Here is a 12,883-nt window from a genome sequence, read left to right as displayed (position 1 = left end):
GGAAGGGGAACATCACACACCGGGGCCTATCATGGGGAGGGGGGAGGGGGGAGGGATTGCATTGGGAGTTATACCTGATATAAATGATGAATTGAGGGGTGCTGACGAGTTGATGGGTGCAGCACACCAACATGGCACAAGTATACATATGTAACAAACCTGCACGTTATGCACATGTACCCTAGAACCTAAAGTATAATAAAAAAAAATAAAAATAAAAAAATAAACACGTAAATTTTAAGCAGAATTGATTAACTGTTGGTTAGCAGGCAGCTTGAACAGACCTCTCTAATAGCAATAACTGATAATGCCTATTTACCGAGGGTTGTATTGTATATTAAGAACTCTCTCATACACAATCACATTTTATTATGTTTGTTGTAGCATTAGTCAGGTCTCTTTGGATGTGTTTTTGCAGAAGATGCAATATTTGTGTATGCAGTAGGTGCTCAATAAAGAGAAGATAAGTTGACCTTTTTTTCTGTTTTGTCTTTGAGAACAATAGTGCAATAAGATTACAATACATTGTATTTTCTTCTTTTTTGTCCTAAACTATGAAAACTGACAACACTTATGGCCTTAACATCACTGAGCTTTGTAAAACAAATAAACAAAAGACTTGCTTGGGGGGAGGGGTTTCTGTGGTCCTTTCCTGTTAGCGGGTGATGACAGGTCTGAAGATCACAGGAAGGACCAAGGTCCCCTCTCTATCACAAGAGTCAGTCTCATCCCCTTTCCATTATTTTTTCCTCATCTTTCCCTCTTAAACAGGTCTGCTTGGAGAACCGAAGCCCAGGCAAATCAGAGTGAGTACCAATAAATCTGCCCCGCCCTTCTTACTTACCTCCCCAGCCTCAGCTCTCAGTCTCTCAGGTGATCAGAGATTTCAACAGAAACCAAAGTGAACCATTCTAGTCTCAACCCATACTCTGTGTATGGTGGGTTTTTTTTTTTTTTCCTAATTCTACTTTTTAACTTTTTTCTGATTATAAACATTGTTATATAGGCATGTTGTTAAAAAACAGAAATATCCAAAGCAGAAAGTGAAGTACTTAAAAGAATATTTCAATTGTGAAAAAAATCAACAGTGATAAAAAATAGTTTGACTGAATAAAAGTCCATGTTTAATACATGGTCATGACACTAACTCTGAGCCAGCCACAGTGCTGGAGCAGTTTGTCTGCATTAAGTCATTGAGTCCTCCCGACAGCCCTGTGAGCTAGGCTGATGAGCAAACAGAAGCTCAGAGGTTAGATAAGTAGTAGCACCTATATTTAAGTCAAGTCCATTTATCTCCACAACAAGAGCTCTTACCACTATTGCTGAAACTACACATTTCCTAAGCCTCAGGCCATGATTTTTTCTCTGCCTTATGTCAGTTCTCATTCTACCCTAACATCTGAAGGGCTGGGTGTTCAGGAAGAAGCCTGGATATGCTGCCACTGTGAATCAGTACTAAGTTCAGGCAGCACAGAGCAATGGGTAAGGCACATGACTTCCTGTGGGTCTTGGGCTTTGTCTGTCTGTCTCTCTCAGAGACTTGCTGCATAGACCAACAGAGCATTGAGCTGAGCTGTTCCTTCCACAGTATCTCTGCCACGCCTGGTCGATCTGGACTGGAGAGTGGATATCAAAACCTCCTCAGACAGCATTAGCCGCATGGCTGTCCCCACCTGCCTGCTCCAGATGAAGGTACATTCACTATCATGCCATTAGAAAGAAGAGGCAGCACCCCTGTGGCCATCTAAAACACCAGTCTCCAAGGTTTGGGATCTCTAACCCATATGTTTTTAAAAATGACCATCTCCTTTATCCTCCTTTGTTGAGTTACAATGTGTATGTATACTACTGTATTAACATATTATGGACATATTAAAACAACAAAACAAATGCAAAACATATTTTTAAAATAATTTGCTGATACCTAAAGGTAACCCTATATATACTCTTAGCAGTTTAGCTTTAACAATAGTGGTGTGCTTCCAGATTTTGAATAGCCTACCTGATCATTTCAGTGTACTCTAGCCAACTTCTTATGCAGTGATTAGGCTGTCATTATTTGTAAGGTGGCTGCTCCAGAGTTTCTACGAGTGGCCGGGCGCGGTGGCTCACGGCTGTAATCCCAGCACTTTGGGAGGCTGAGGTGGGCGGATCATGAGGTCAAGAGATCAAGACCATCCTGGCCAACATGGTGAAACCCCCTCTCTACCAAAAATACAAAAATTAGCCAGGCGTGGTGGCGGGTGCCTATAGTCCCAGCTACTCAGGAGACTGAGGGAGGAGAATCGCTTGAACCCGGGAGGTGGAGATTGCAGTGAGCCGAGATCACACCACTGCACTCCCGCCTGGTGAAAGAGTGAGACTCCATCTTAAAAAAAAAAAGAATTTCTGGTCTACATAACTATACACCCAGAAATTTAACACTTGTAAGAAAATGAAGAAGTAAGGGTGCCTCTAGCAATTAAGTTTTAAATATTAGTGAAGCTTAACTTCTTTTATTTTTTTAAACTAAAGGTTGTAAGATTATTCCTGCATCCCAGTGCAGGATTGTCTTAATTATCCAACAGAGCCTGCTCCTTAAATACAATGTAAACACACATAATGTTTTCTTACTTGAATGCTGAGAGTTAGGGTATCAGAGAGGTGAGTGAGCCTTGGCTTGGCCTTCTTTGATACGTACCCCAGGCACTTGTTGCAAATGGAGACTGACCCAGGCCTCTGATGCATCTCCTGCCCTCTCCCTTACTGCTAAATGACCCAAGGGCTGGTACTCTCTAGTGCTTAGGAAAGAGCCTCTCTTCAAAGGTTCAGCAGAACTGAGCTCAGCCTCGCAGGTTCAGGGCTTACTTACAGGGAGATAGGAAAAGAGGCAGCTTTGACTTTCTGGGCTATGTTCTCTTTTCAGATCCAGGAAGATCCCAGCCTATGTGGAGACAAACCCTCCATCTCAGCTGTCACTGTGGAGCTGAGCAAAGAAACACTGGACACCATGTTAGATGGTCTGGGCCGCATCCGAGACCAACTCTCTGCCATGGCCAGTAAATGATCCAGCCAGCTGCCAGGGCCACTGCCGTGACCCAGCTGCTCGTGAGCGATAAATGTCTCCCCACATGCAGGCTGCCCTTGCAGCTGCAGCTGACAACAGGCAGGATGGTGGGGACAGCAGGGGGCTACTGCCATCCAGAAGTTACAGTTGGATTGGGAAGAAGCAGCCAGATCCCCCGCTGTTCTCCTCACTCATCTTCTTTCTCTTTCTGAAGCTGGAGAGCAGAAGCCCCCATCTTTGAAAAGCTCCTGAGTGCAACTTAATTACCACCATGGCAGGGTGAGGGAACATTTGCATCGTCAGTTGCCTCTGCATAGCTGTTTGGGAAATTCAGGCCCAAATCATGCAGTTTATCCAATACATTTATTTCCAACATTAGCTCTAATTAGTTCATTTCCAATCCCAGAACACATGAAGGGAATCAGGTGAGAAATGCCAGCAGTTCCCAATCCTCTGTCAGGGAAGCCAGGCAGAGCCCACAGAGCATGGTCCATCGAGAGTGTTCCCTGAGCTCCCTGCACCACGCTGGAACCCCTCTTCAGTGCAGGAAGTCTGAAATGGGTACTAATTCCCTTCTTCATGAAACCAGGGCCCTCCTTCATCTGATGCAGCCACTTCTAGGTGAAGAAGTGGGAATAATTGGAAATAAACAACAGTTCTAAACTTTCATGATTTTTGTAGCTTCTTTTGTCCCCAAGTTATGGCCTTTGGCCAGTACTTTCTCTAGTTTTTGAAGATGATCCCCACTTCCTAATTCCCAGCTAAGCCCTTGACCCATGGTGTGACATGAAATCAGGCAAATGAATCTCAACCACCTTCTGTGTTTTCACCTGTTACGTAGAACAAAAGGAAGCAAGGCTAATCGTCAGTATGTGCTTGTTACAAGAGCTATGATGAAGGCACTCCTTCGAGTTTAACCAAATGAGATCATCTCTCTCATGTGCCTCACGCTTCACAGGGACTCCATGTGTGAAGATCTCCCTTCCCTCTCCAGATCATCCCAATGGCAACAGCTTGCAGCCTGCTGTTTGAGTGCTTTGCTTTGGCAGCTTCTCTGCTAGTTTGTGTACTGAGTGAATGGAGGACGTAAATCCTCAGATTAAGAATATGTTCTCGGCCGGGCGCGGTGGCTCAAGCCTGTAATCCCAGCACTTTGGGAGGCCGAGATGGGTGGATCACGAGGTCAGGAGATCGAGACCATCCTGGCTAACACGGTGAAACCCTGTCTCTACTAAAAAATACAAAAAAAAATTAGCCGGGCGAGATGGCGGGCCCCTGTAGTCCCAGCTACTCGGGAGGATGAGGCAGGAGAATGGCGTAAACCCGGGAGGCGGAGCTTGCAGTGAGCAGAGATCGCGCCACTGCACTCCAGCCTGGGCGACAGAGCCAGACTCTGTCTCAAAAAAAAAAAAAAAAAAAAGAATATGTTCTCAGGAGTCAGGCAGCCAAGGTCAGAAGCCAGCTCTGCTTCTCAGTGGTAAGGTGCTTGACCTCTAAATCTCAATTTTCACCCACTTTGTACTTTTTTCCTAAATTAAATGAGTATAATAGTAGTACCTACTTGATAGGACTTTTGTGAAAATTAGATGATATAATGCACCTAAAAACACTTAGTACTGTTACAACTAATAGGAAAGGCTTTGATTATTAATGGATGAGAGTAGAAAGCTTAGTGCATTTATTGTCTCATCTACTATAACAGAGTTGGTGTGAGAATTAATACTCTTATCCTCCCTTTATTGACCAGGAAACCAGCTCATTGAGGTTGAGTCATCTGCTGGTCATTAAGAGGTAGACCCCTATTTCTCTAGCCTGTCTACAACACAGGACTTTGCAAGGAACATGGAATTCTGTGATTAGCGCCATTTGGAAAATGTTGAAACTGAAGTACAGATGAGAGATCTTACCTCTGCCTACCCAGTGGGATACTAGGAAGGTCAAGGGAAAAAAATTCCAAGCTCTTCTTTATCTGCTATAGGAAGTGAACATTCAGTTTTTTGCATGCAATGACAAGAGGTCACGGACCCCAGAAGTCAGCCCACTATTTCCAAGTTGAGAGCCCCTGGTTGTACCCTCCAGTTGAGCTCACGCTTGTCACAAATTTACCCCCCTCCTTTCCTTCCATTCCCCATGACCTGCAGAGAGAGATCTCATATACCTTTCTCTTGGCCTCCCATGGGCATCCATAAGAAACACTTGAAGCAAGAAGCCCAGTAGAGGTGTCTGGGCAGTTGGACATTTCCTTTAGTCAGATCTGTCTGAATAGAGCCATCTGGGTACGTGACACAGAGGGCATTTGATAAATAATTGGAAAAGTCAATACATGTTTGCTACCCTTCACCTCATGTGTTCATTTAAGGCATTTGTTTTCCTCTGTAGTGATGATGGATTGTAGACACCGTATTTCTGGTTGGCCTGGCCCTATCTCAGAAGGGCCTCCTGGCTGTATCTGTTGATCTCAAAGGAAGTTGGCTCATTCACTGCTTGTCTGGTTTCCCAGTAGTACTTTGTGTGATGAAGCAGCTGTATACAAACTGTCCCTTCCTCAGGGAGTGGCAAGGTTTGGATGTCCAAACTCCATCCACAAAAGGACAGTGATCAATCTCACTGGTGCCTGTGCTGGCTGCCCAACACATCCCACCCACCCACCCACCAACAGGGGTCAGCATCTGCCTGAATCCTGATCAAATGCATGTGCCACAGCGATCGTCTCATGAATGTTCATGATTCCAATCAGCCGATCTGAGTCTGTCCCTGGGGCTTTCTCTGCTGTAACCAACAGAGACCACCTCCTGCCTCTAGGCTCTGACAGCCAGGCCAGTGATGATGGGGTCCATCTTCCTGCACACCAAAAGCCTGTCTGCTGTCAGAGAGGTCATCTAGACCCCAGAGGTTGGGAAGATGATGAGAGAAAATCTCGGTGCCTGATGCCAATCCCACTCTTCCTCCTTGTGTATTCATCAGGATGTACCAGGCTTGTGTTAAAGTCTACCCAGGATTTGTTTTAATCAGGAATGGTAAGACTCACAGACACAGAGGTGATTGTCATGAGGAAGAAGTCTGTGCTCACAGAACCCTAGAAACAGGAGGCATGGCATGCCACATCGGGCCACGTGGGGAAAGACCATCTCTTTGGGGCTTCTGGGGAAGTTGGAAACAGATGCTCCTTTTCTTTCCTGTTTATCATTAAACATTGAGTCACTTGTCTCTAGGAAGGGGACTTCTGATTTACCCCTGGGTTGGGAAATAAATCATGACAGCAGCAAGCAGACAACAGCAGAGAAGTATGTGATCTGAACATTTGTGGGATGCCATAATCCCTGGAGGAGCCCTTCACACTGACCCCATGAATGGCCCTCAACACATGCGCGAGCAAGGAGCAAGCATTCAGAGAAGTGCTCTCGCAGTACTCCAAGGAAGAGGCTGAAATTTGACTCAGCAAAGCCCAGAGGGAAAAGGGAAAGTGGTTTATGAGTGTCCTCAGGCGCTATCACATCCTAGACACTAGGCACTTTCATCTAAATGACTCTCATGACCCCAGTATTGTCAGTGATCCTCAGTCAGTGGATCAGACTTGTCCCTTGGCATAAAGAGGGTAGCCAGTCACTCCTGATCCCCTTCAGAGGGACCTTTTGAGAAACAAATGTAGCCAATTACTTATATAACCCCAGGCACTCTGTCCTGAATCCTGGGTGCTCCACCACCGTGGAAAAATAGGTTAGTCCCAGACACATGACACCAGCCTATGAGGCAGCTCCGGAACTCAGCTTCTCGAGCATCACAATTTCAAGCTGGGAATTAATGGCAACACCTGACAAAAAACACAACACAATGCAGTAGCCATCAAGCAGGAAGTCTGAGCACTCTACTCCCAGCTGTGCCTTGCCAAGCAGTGGCTGCTGTCTGTTGGGTCCGGGTAGTAAGTCAAGATCAGTCTAAGAACATTCCATCTCCATCTGGCATCAAATCACCCTGCTCACTGTTCCAGTTGTTCTCAGAATTTGTTTTAATCAGGAATGTTAAGACATAAGGCACACAGACATGGAAATGATTATCATGAAGGAAGAAGTTTGTGCTCATAGAGTCTAGAAGCAGGAGGTGTGGCACACGGGGCCACGTGGTTCAGAAGGATAAGTGTTGGTCAGGAGGCAGAGAGAGGGGAGAGCATGGCCCCAAGCCTGTATTGGGGTTTTCATAGGAAGGAATGGTTAAAACGAGGCATATATGCTGACTAAGTTTAGGGTTGGATAGTTTGAATAATTTGGGTGGGTTCAGGGCCATAGGGATGGTCCCTAGTTGTCTGGCCCTAGAGTGACTTAGGGCAGGGGGAATATTGGCTTGGCATGTGAGAGTTTGGTTTTAAAAAGAAGAGGAAGATGGTTGGGAGTGTGGGCTCTGGATTAGTTGGTTTGTACATCAAAGGCGTGCTCCCAGGAGAATTGTTTGTGCGCGCACTGTCTCTCTCTCTCTCTCTCTCTCTCTCTCTCCCTCTCTCTCTCTCTCTCTCTCTCTCTCTAGGAATTTGCTAGCCCTGGATGGGGCGGCTTCTTTAGATCAAGGACCCAAATGCTAGAGCATGAAGAATACAGAAAATAAGAACGTATACTCAATACAAGGTTATGCTGCAGTAACAAACAATCCCAAAATTGTCGTGGCTTTTTACACAACTAAAGTTTCTTTGCCAATGCTGTACATTCACTGCAGGTTGGAGGAGGAGGGTGGGTATTCTGCTCACTGTAATCACTAAGGGCCTAAGATGATGGAAGCTTCATCTCAACACATGCCTCCACAATCACCAAGGCAGGGAAAGGGGCTATGGCAAATTGCACCTGTGATCTTAAAGCTCCTGCCCAGAAGTACCAGTCAAATCATATGGGCACACCTAACCATGAAAGAGCAGAGAAGCTGAATCCTACCATGTGCCAGGACGGAAGAGAAGCGGGATATTTGTGATTAGTCCTGATGACTACTGACAACTGTCACTGGAACCAAAAGATTCCTCTTTCGCTTAAGCAAAAGGAAGAATTGTTCAAAAGAATTGTGGCCAAGCGCAGTGGCTTGTGCCTGCAATCCCAGCATTTTGAGATACCAAGGTGGGCAGATCACTTGAGGCCAAGAGTTTCAGACTGGCCTGGGCAACATGGTGAAACTCTGCCTCTGCGTAAAATACAAACATCCGCTGGGCATGGTGGGGTGTGCCTGCAGTCCCAGCTACTCAGGAGGCTGAGGTGGGAGGATTGCTTGAACTTGATCAAGGTGTCAGTGAGCTGAGATTGCACCACTGCTCTCCAGCCTAGGTAACAGAGTGAGACCCTGTCTCAAAATAAAAATAAAAAAGAATTGTAATAATACATGCCCCGACACCCCATTTCAGCTTTTTTCTCATGATATAATGATAAATCTCCTCACCTGTGTGGCACATGAGAGCACCTGAAACATTTTCTTAGATATCATCTTACCTCTTCACACAACCTTCTCGGGTTATTGGAGCATCCATTCACAAGTATTTGTGCATTTTACTGAGGGGAAGTCAGCTCAGAGTAGTCCGGGGCTGAGCTGGAACTTGTATCTGGGGCTTTCAATTCAAAAGCCGGTGGTTTCTCCATTCCTGCCTCAACCTGGGGAAGAGAAAACTCATGATTCTTTACAGATCACCTAAATTTCCCCTTAATTTGGCAACTTTCGGCTCACTCCGTCATCAGTCCTGCCTTACCATCTCCATCCGGATCATGGTCATTTTCCTTTGCCTCCCTTTTCTGGTGATTTTTAGTTCCAAAGACAAATTGGCATGAGGACCAGACATTTGGGTTCTTCCCACACAAGCCAGTTCTCTAAATACACACAGTGGGCACCATGTCCAATACTCATTAGTCAAGCTCTGTGGTCTGGTATTTACAAATTTCCAGGAAACGAGTCCAGCGTGGTGCGAGAAGCTCTCCGTTACTTTGTTCAGTAAGCTGAGATGTTATCAGAAGCGACAGTTTTCTAAAAAATTATTATTTGTTTTAATATTTCAATCTAGAAACCATTGGCTACCTGGCATTTTGAAAGTTTTCCAGTGGTTGAACATTTACAAGAACAATTGTGAACCTGTGACCGTTGGCTTCCAAATATTGATCGTTCCTGAACATGCTCTTACCAGCGTAATGTTGACCTTTACACAACTTCCTTCTTTCTTTGGTGCTCACATTTTTGTGATTTAATCGTCCTTTTTATAAGTACTTCAAGAAAAAATAAAGAATATTTTCTAATAGTATTCCCTGGTTGGTGTCAGAGGACCCTAATCTCTAAGGAGAGGGAATGGTCCTTTATTTGGGGAAGTGTCAAGAGTTCTTAAAGGTAGGTCTGAGAGGCTGAGTTTCTATTAGCCCCAGGCCCTTGGGAAAGTCTCTAATGGGCTTTTAGGTCTCATCTGTAAGTAGAGATAAGATAACTCCTTCAGTAATGCATCCCATAAATTTACAGTAAACTGCATAGACTCACAGGCTGAAGAATGGAACTTTCTTGACTATTGTTATCAATGTTGAACTAGCTATATGACCTAAGACACATACCACACAGTAAAATACAATACTGTCCCAACAAACGGAATGATAAATTATTTGAGAGATGCTTTGGGGTATCAGAGGGCATGGGGTCATTATTATACACATGCTGGACCCCCAGCTCAGGGGATGGCCTCTGGTTAGAATTTCAGAAACTCTGATAAAGCTCTTGCTCAAGATATTTTTGCTTATTTGCTTATTAAACATCAGGGAGCAAGAGCCACTGTATTAGGATATTGATTTGGCTGCTTTAACAAAAGCCCAGCTTCCATGGATTAAAGAATTTAGAAGTTTCTCTCTATGTAGAAGTCTGAGCTGGTGGGAGCTTTGAGCGAGTAGGATGGTTCTGCTCTGGTTCATAGACTCAGAATTCTTCCATCTTGTTTCACCTACGGCCAGGTATTGCCCTCATTGCTGCGAGCAAAGCCTGTGCCCCATCACCCTCCAAGTCTATATCCCAGCCATAGGAAAGGGGGAAGGGGAAGAGGAGGAGGAGGAGGAGGGTATACCCCAGAAGTTGCCACATTATTTTCACTCATGTCCCACTGGCCTCCATCACATGATCTATACTTAGCTGCAAGATAGGTTGGGAAATACAGTCTCTGCTGGGTGGTCCTGTGTGTAGCTAACACGTTGGGGTGGGGGAGGGCAGGAGAATAAGCCACTGGGTTTCTTGATTTTACTGAAATAGAGCAGATAGAGACAATTCACAGGTACTGTCATAAACACCCACTCAGCTGACTACAGCTCAGTGTGGCTTAATTTATCAGTTACTTTCCCGGAAGCAGGTTTTCTGCAGGAAGAGAAAAGAACAGAAAGGAACTGTGCGGTGGTGGGGAGGAGCAGGTGGTGATGTGGGTGCTTCTTGAGGACAGAGACCATGTCTCACTTGATATCCATGATACCTTCCACTGTGTCTGGCGCACAGTACATTGCCCCATAAATGTCCCTTTGCATCCCACTTCTTCCACAAACTCACGGGATTTGACCTGTGTAGCAGATGCCTGAATTAGATTGAATGCAATAGAATGGCAGACTGACAGAATTCACGCTCACTTGAATTGCTCTTCCTAAATCGACCTCAGCTGGGCCCTAATTCACCAACTAGGTGATTTCATCATTCTCCACCTTTCTTTCATTCTCCAGGATTGATTTCTGGTCTTTATTGGCTTTGAGTCTGTGAGTGTGGGAGATTGGTTCATAGCAGTCTCCCAGCCACACTGTTTGGCTTGGGTAGGAAGAGGTAGGGATTGGGAACTCTGGGTTAGGGTAGGAAGGAGCTGCTGCTGAGGTGGTTAAGTGGAGGGGCAGATGTGGACCTTCTGAGCTCCTGCCACTGCAGAGTTCAGGGACCAGCACTTCCAAGGGGTCAGCAAAGTCTCCAACTGCTGGAGGAGGGCAGGAAAGAGGCACTAGCCCTGGGCCTGAGCAGAGGTGGCCGCACGGTCACCAGGGCTTTGCCCCGCCATGCCCTCTCTCTGGAATGCCTTCCCTTAATCCTTCCCTAATTCCTATTCATGCTTCTGGGTTCAGGAGCAGCACCTAACAGGGGCCCAGGAAGTCAAATTAACTGGCCTGTCTTCTCCACCTGCGTTTTCTCCGTCATTCCTCGGCACGCTGCATTTTAATGATCTGTATCTGTGCTTTCCCCCACACCCTGTTCACCTTTCTGTTCCCCACACCTGAGCGCACAGATAATGGGCAGCTTCTGTGGGTACCGAGAGCTTCCTGGCAGCAGCTGAACTGAAGTGTATCCCTGGGGCTACTTCTATAAAACGGATCATCACTCAAGGGGCCATACCTCGTTTGGTGACCCAAGGTTCTCATGCGCAAAAGCCAAACCTCACCTGGGCGCAGCTGGAGCTTGCCTGAGATGCCCAGCAGATGGCGCAGTCGTCCTCCTTATCGTCCCACCCTGGCCTAAAATCGGAACAAAGACCAGGAAAGCTGGGGGAAGGTGGGGTAGTGGACAGGCCTCTCCTAGAAACCTGAGAAGCTTCCTGCAAAAGAAGCCCTCAGGCCCAGGCCCCTTCACCTACAGAACTCTCCCGCTCAGGCCCTGGGCAACATAGGCAGAGAAGGCAGAAGACAGAGCAGGCAGGGCAGGCCCACCCAGGGCACCCGTTCAACATGCTCCCCAGGCCCAGCTGCAGAAGCCCCCAGGGTCTCCTCAGGGTGCTTCTGAGATGCCACCATTAGGGCCCATTAGATACAACGCTTCCAGATCAGGTTTTGCTCATGGCAACCATGCAGGTCCCACAGTCTGTCCACAGTGGAACTTTCTACACCTGGACAGGTGGTAGAGCCAGGATTCAAATTTGGGCGTGCTTAGAGCTAAGTCTCAGTTTCTTCATCTCTAAAAGAGAGAGATGGAGAGTACTTTTTCCTGGCAATGCCGCTTGGAGGGGATTCATTGTACATGAAGGTGTCTGAGAAATAAAAGACGCCGAATGTTGGTTTAACTTCAAATATGTACACAGGTGCCTCCACTGGGGTGAGCCCTTCCACAGCTCAGAGGATTCGTCAGTTCTTTTCTGAGAGTAGGTTTGATGTGATGGGGTTGACGGGGGTGGGGACATGGCAAGGAGCCCTTGTCACCTCTCATCTGGACAAGTCCAAAGGCCTCCAAACTGGTTCCCTGCCTCCCATCGTGCCATCCCTCTCTCCCCACCTCCCATCCTTCCTCCTCATTGCTGCAGGTGTCTTGCAAATGGAAATCTAATGTCACTCTCTTGCCTAAAATACTTAAACAAATACTCAGAATAAAGCCCAAACTCAGAAAAATGTTATTCAGTGTCCTTTACAACCTGATTTCTGACGACATTTTAGTCTCATGAAATAAAATTAAGAAATGGACTTAAATCAGAATCAGCAGTGCCCGGACCAGGGGCTGGAATGGGTCCTGGGTGATGATTCGGGTCAGCTCTGGGCCTCAAGGCCGGAAGGAGTGACAGGATGAGGAAGAAGGGAAGGAGAGGGCTTGGTAGCCCGCATTGTCCAATTCTCAATCTGCCTTTTCTTGAGGGCAGGGCCTGGGACAGTGCCTGCAGTCACAGATACTCAGTCAGGATTTGTTGAATGCATGTAGGAATGAAAGAACAAATGAAGGAAAAAAATGACTATCCTGACAGGGACTAGGGTTGACTGAGTGATCACTGTCAGTACCACCAGCCACTGTCTTTTGCTAACCTCAGAGGCTGGAAGGGGCACTACTGGAGGACAGTGAGGCTAAGGAGAAGAGAGCTCATCTCAGCTGCACCATCTGGGACCCTGCTCTAGGGGTTTGGGTAAC

The 12,883-nt window shown here is 46.4% G+C and overlaps 1 protein-coding gene across 1 annotated transcript in view; it reads left to right on the top strand.

Annotated features, from left to right (window-relative positions):
* The window catches only part of COMMD9 (COMM domain containing 9), a 19,676-nt gene extending 15,961 nt beyond the window's left edge, over window positions 1–3,715 (top strand). The window contains exons 4-6 of the mRNA XM_017881628.1: window positions 772–806; window positions 1,589–1,692; window positions 2,906–3,715. Of these exons, the coding sequence (XP_017737117.1) occupies window positions 772–806; window positions 1,589–1,692; window positions 2,906–3,046 (280 nt within the window). The 3' untranslated portion in view covers window positions 3,047–3,715. The remainder of the gene's footprint in view (window positions 1–771; window positions 807–1,588; window positions 1,693–2,905) is intronic.
* The last annotated feature ends 9,168 nt before the right edge of the window (window positions 3,716–12,883 follow it).

The sequence above is a fragment of the Rhinopithecus bieti genome, unplaced genomic scaffold (genome assembly GCF_001698545.2).
Source record: "Rhinopithecus bieti isolate Rb0 unplaced genomic scaffold, ASM169854v2 scaffold_12859, whole genome shotgun sequence".
Classification (NCBI taxonomy): domain Eukaryota; kingdom Metazoa; phylum Chordata; class Mammalia; order Primates; family Cercopithecidae; genus Rhinopithecus; species Rhinopithecus bieti.
This window is presented reverse-complemented; position numbering and strand designations above follow the sequence as displayed.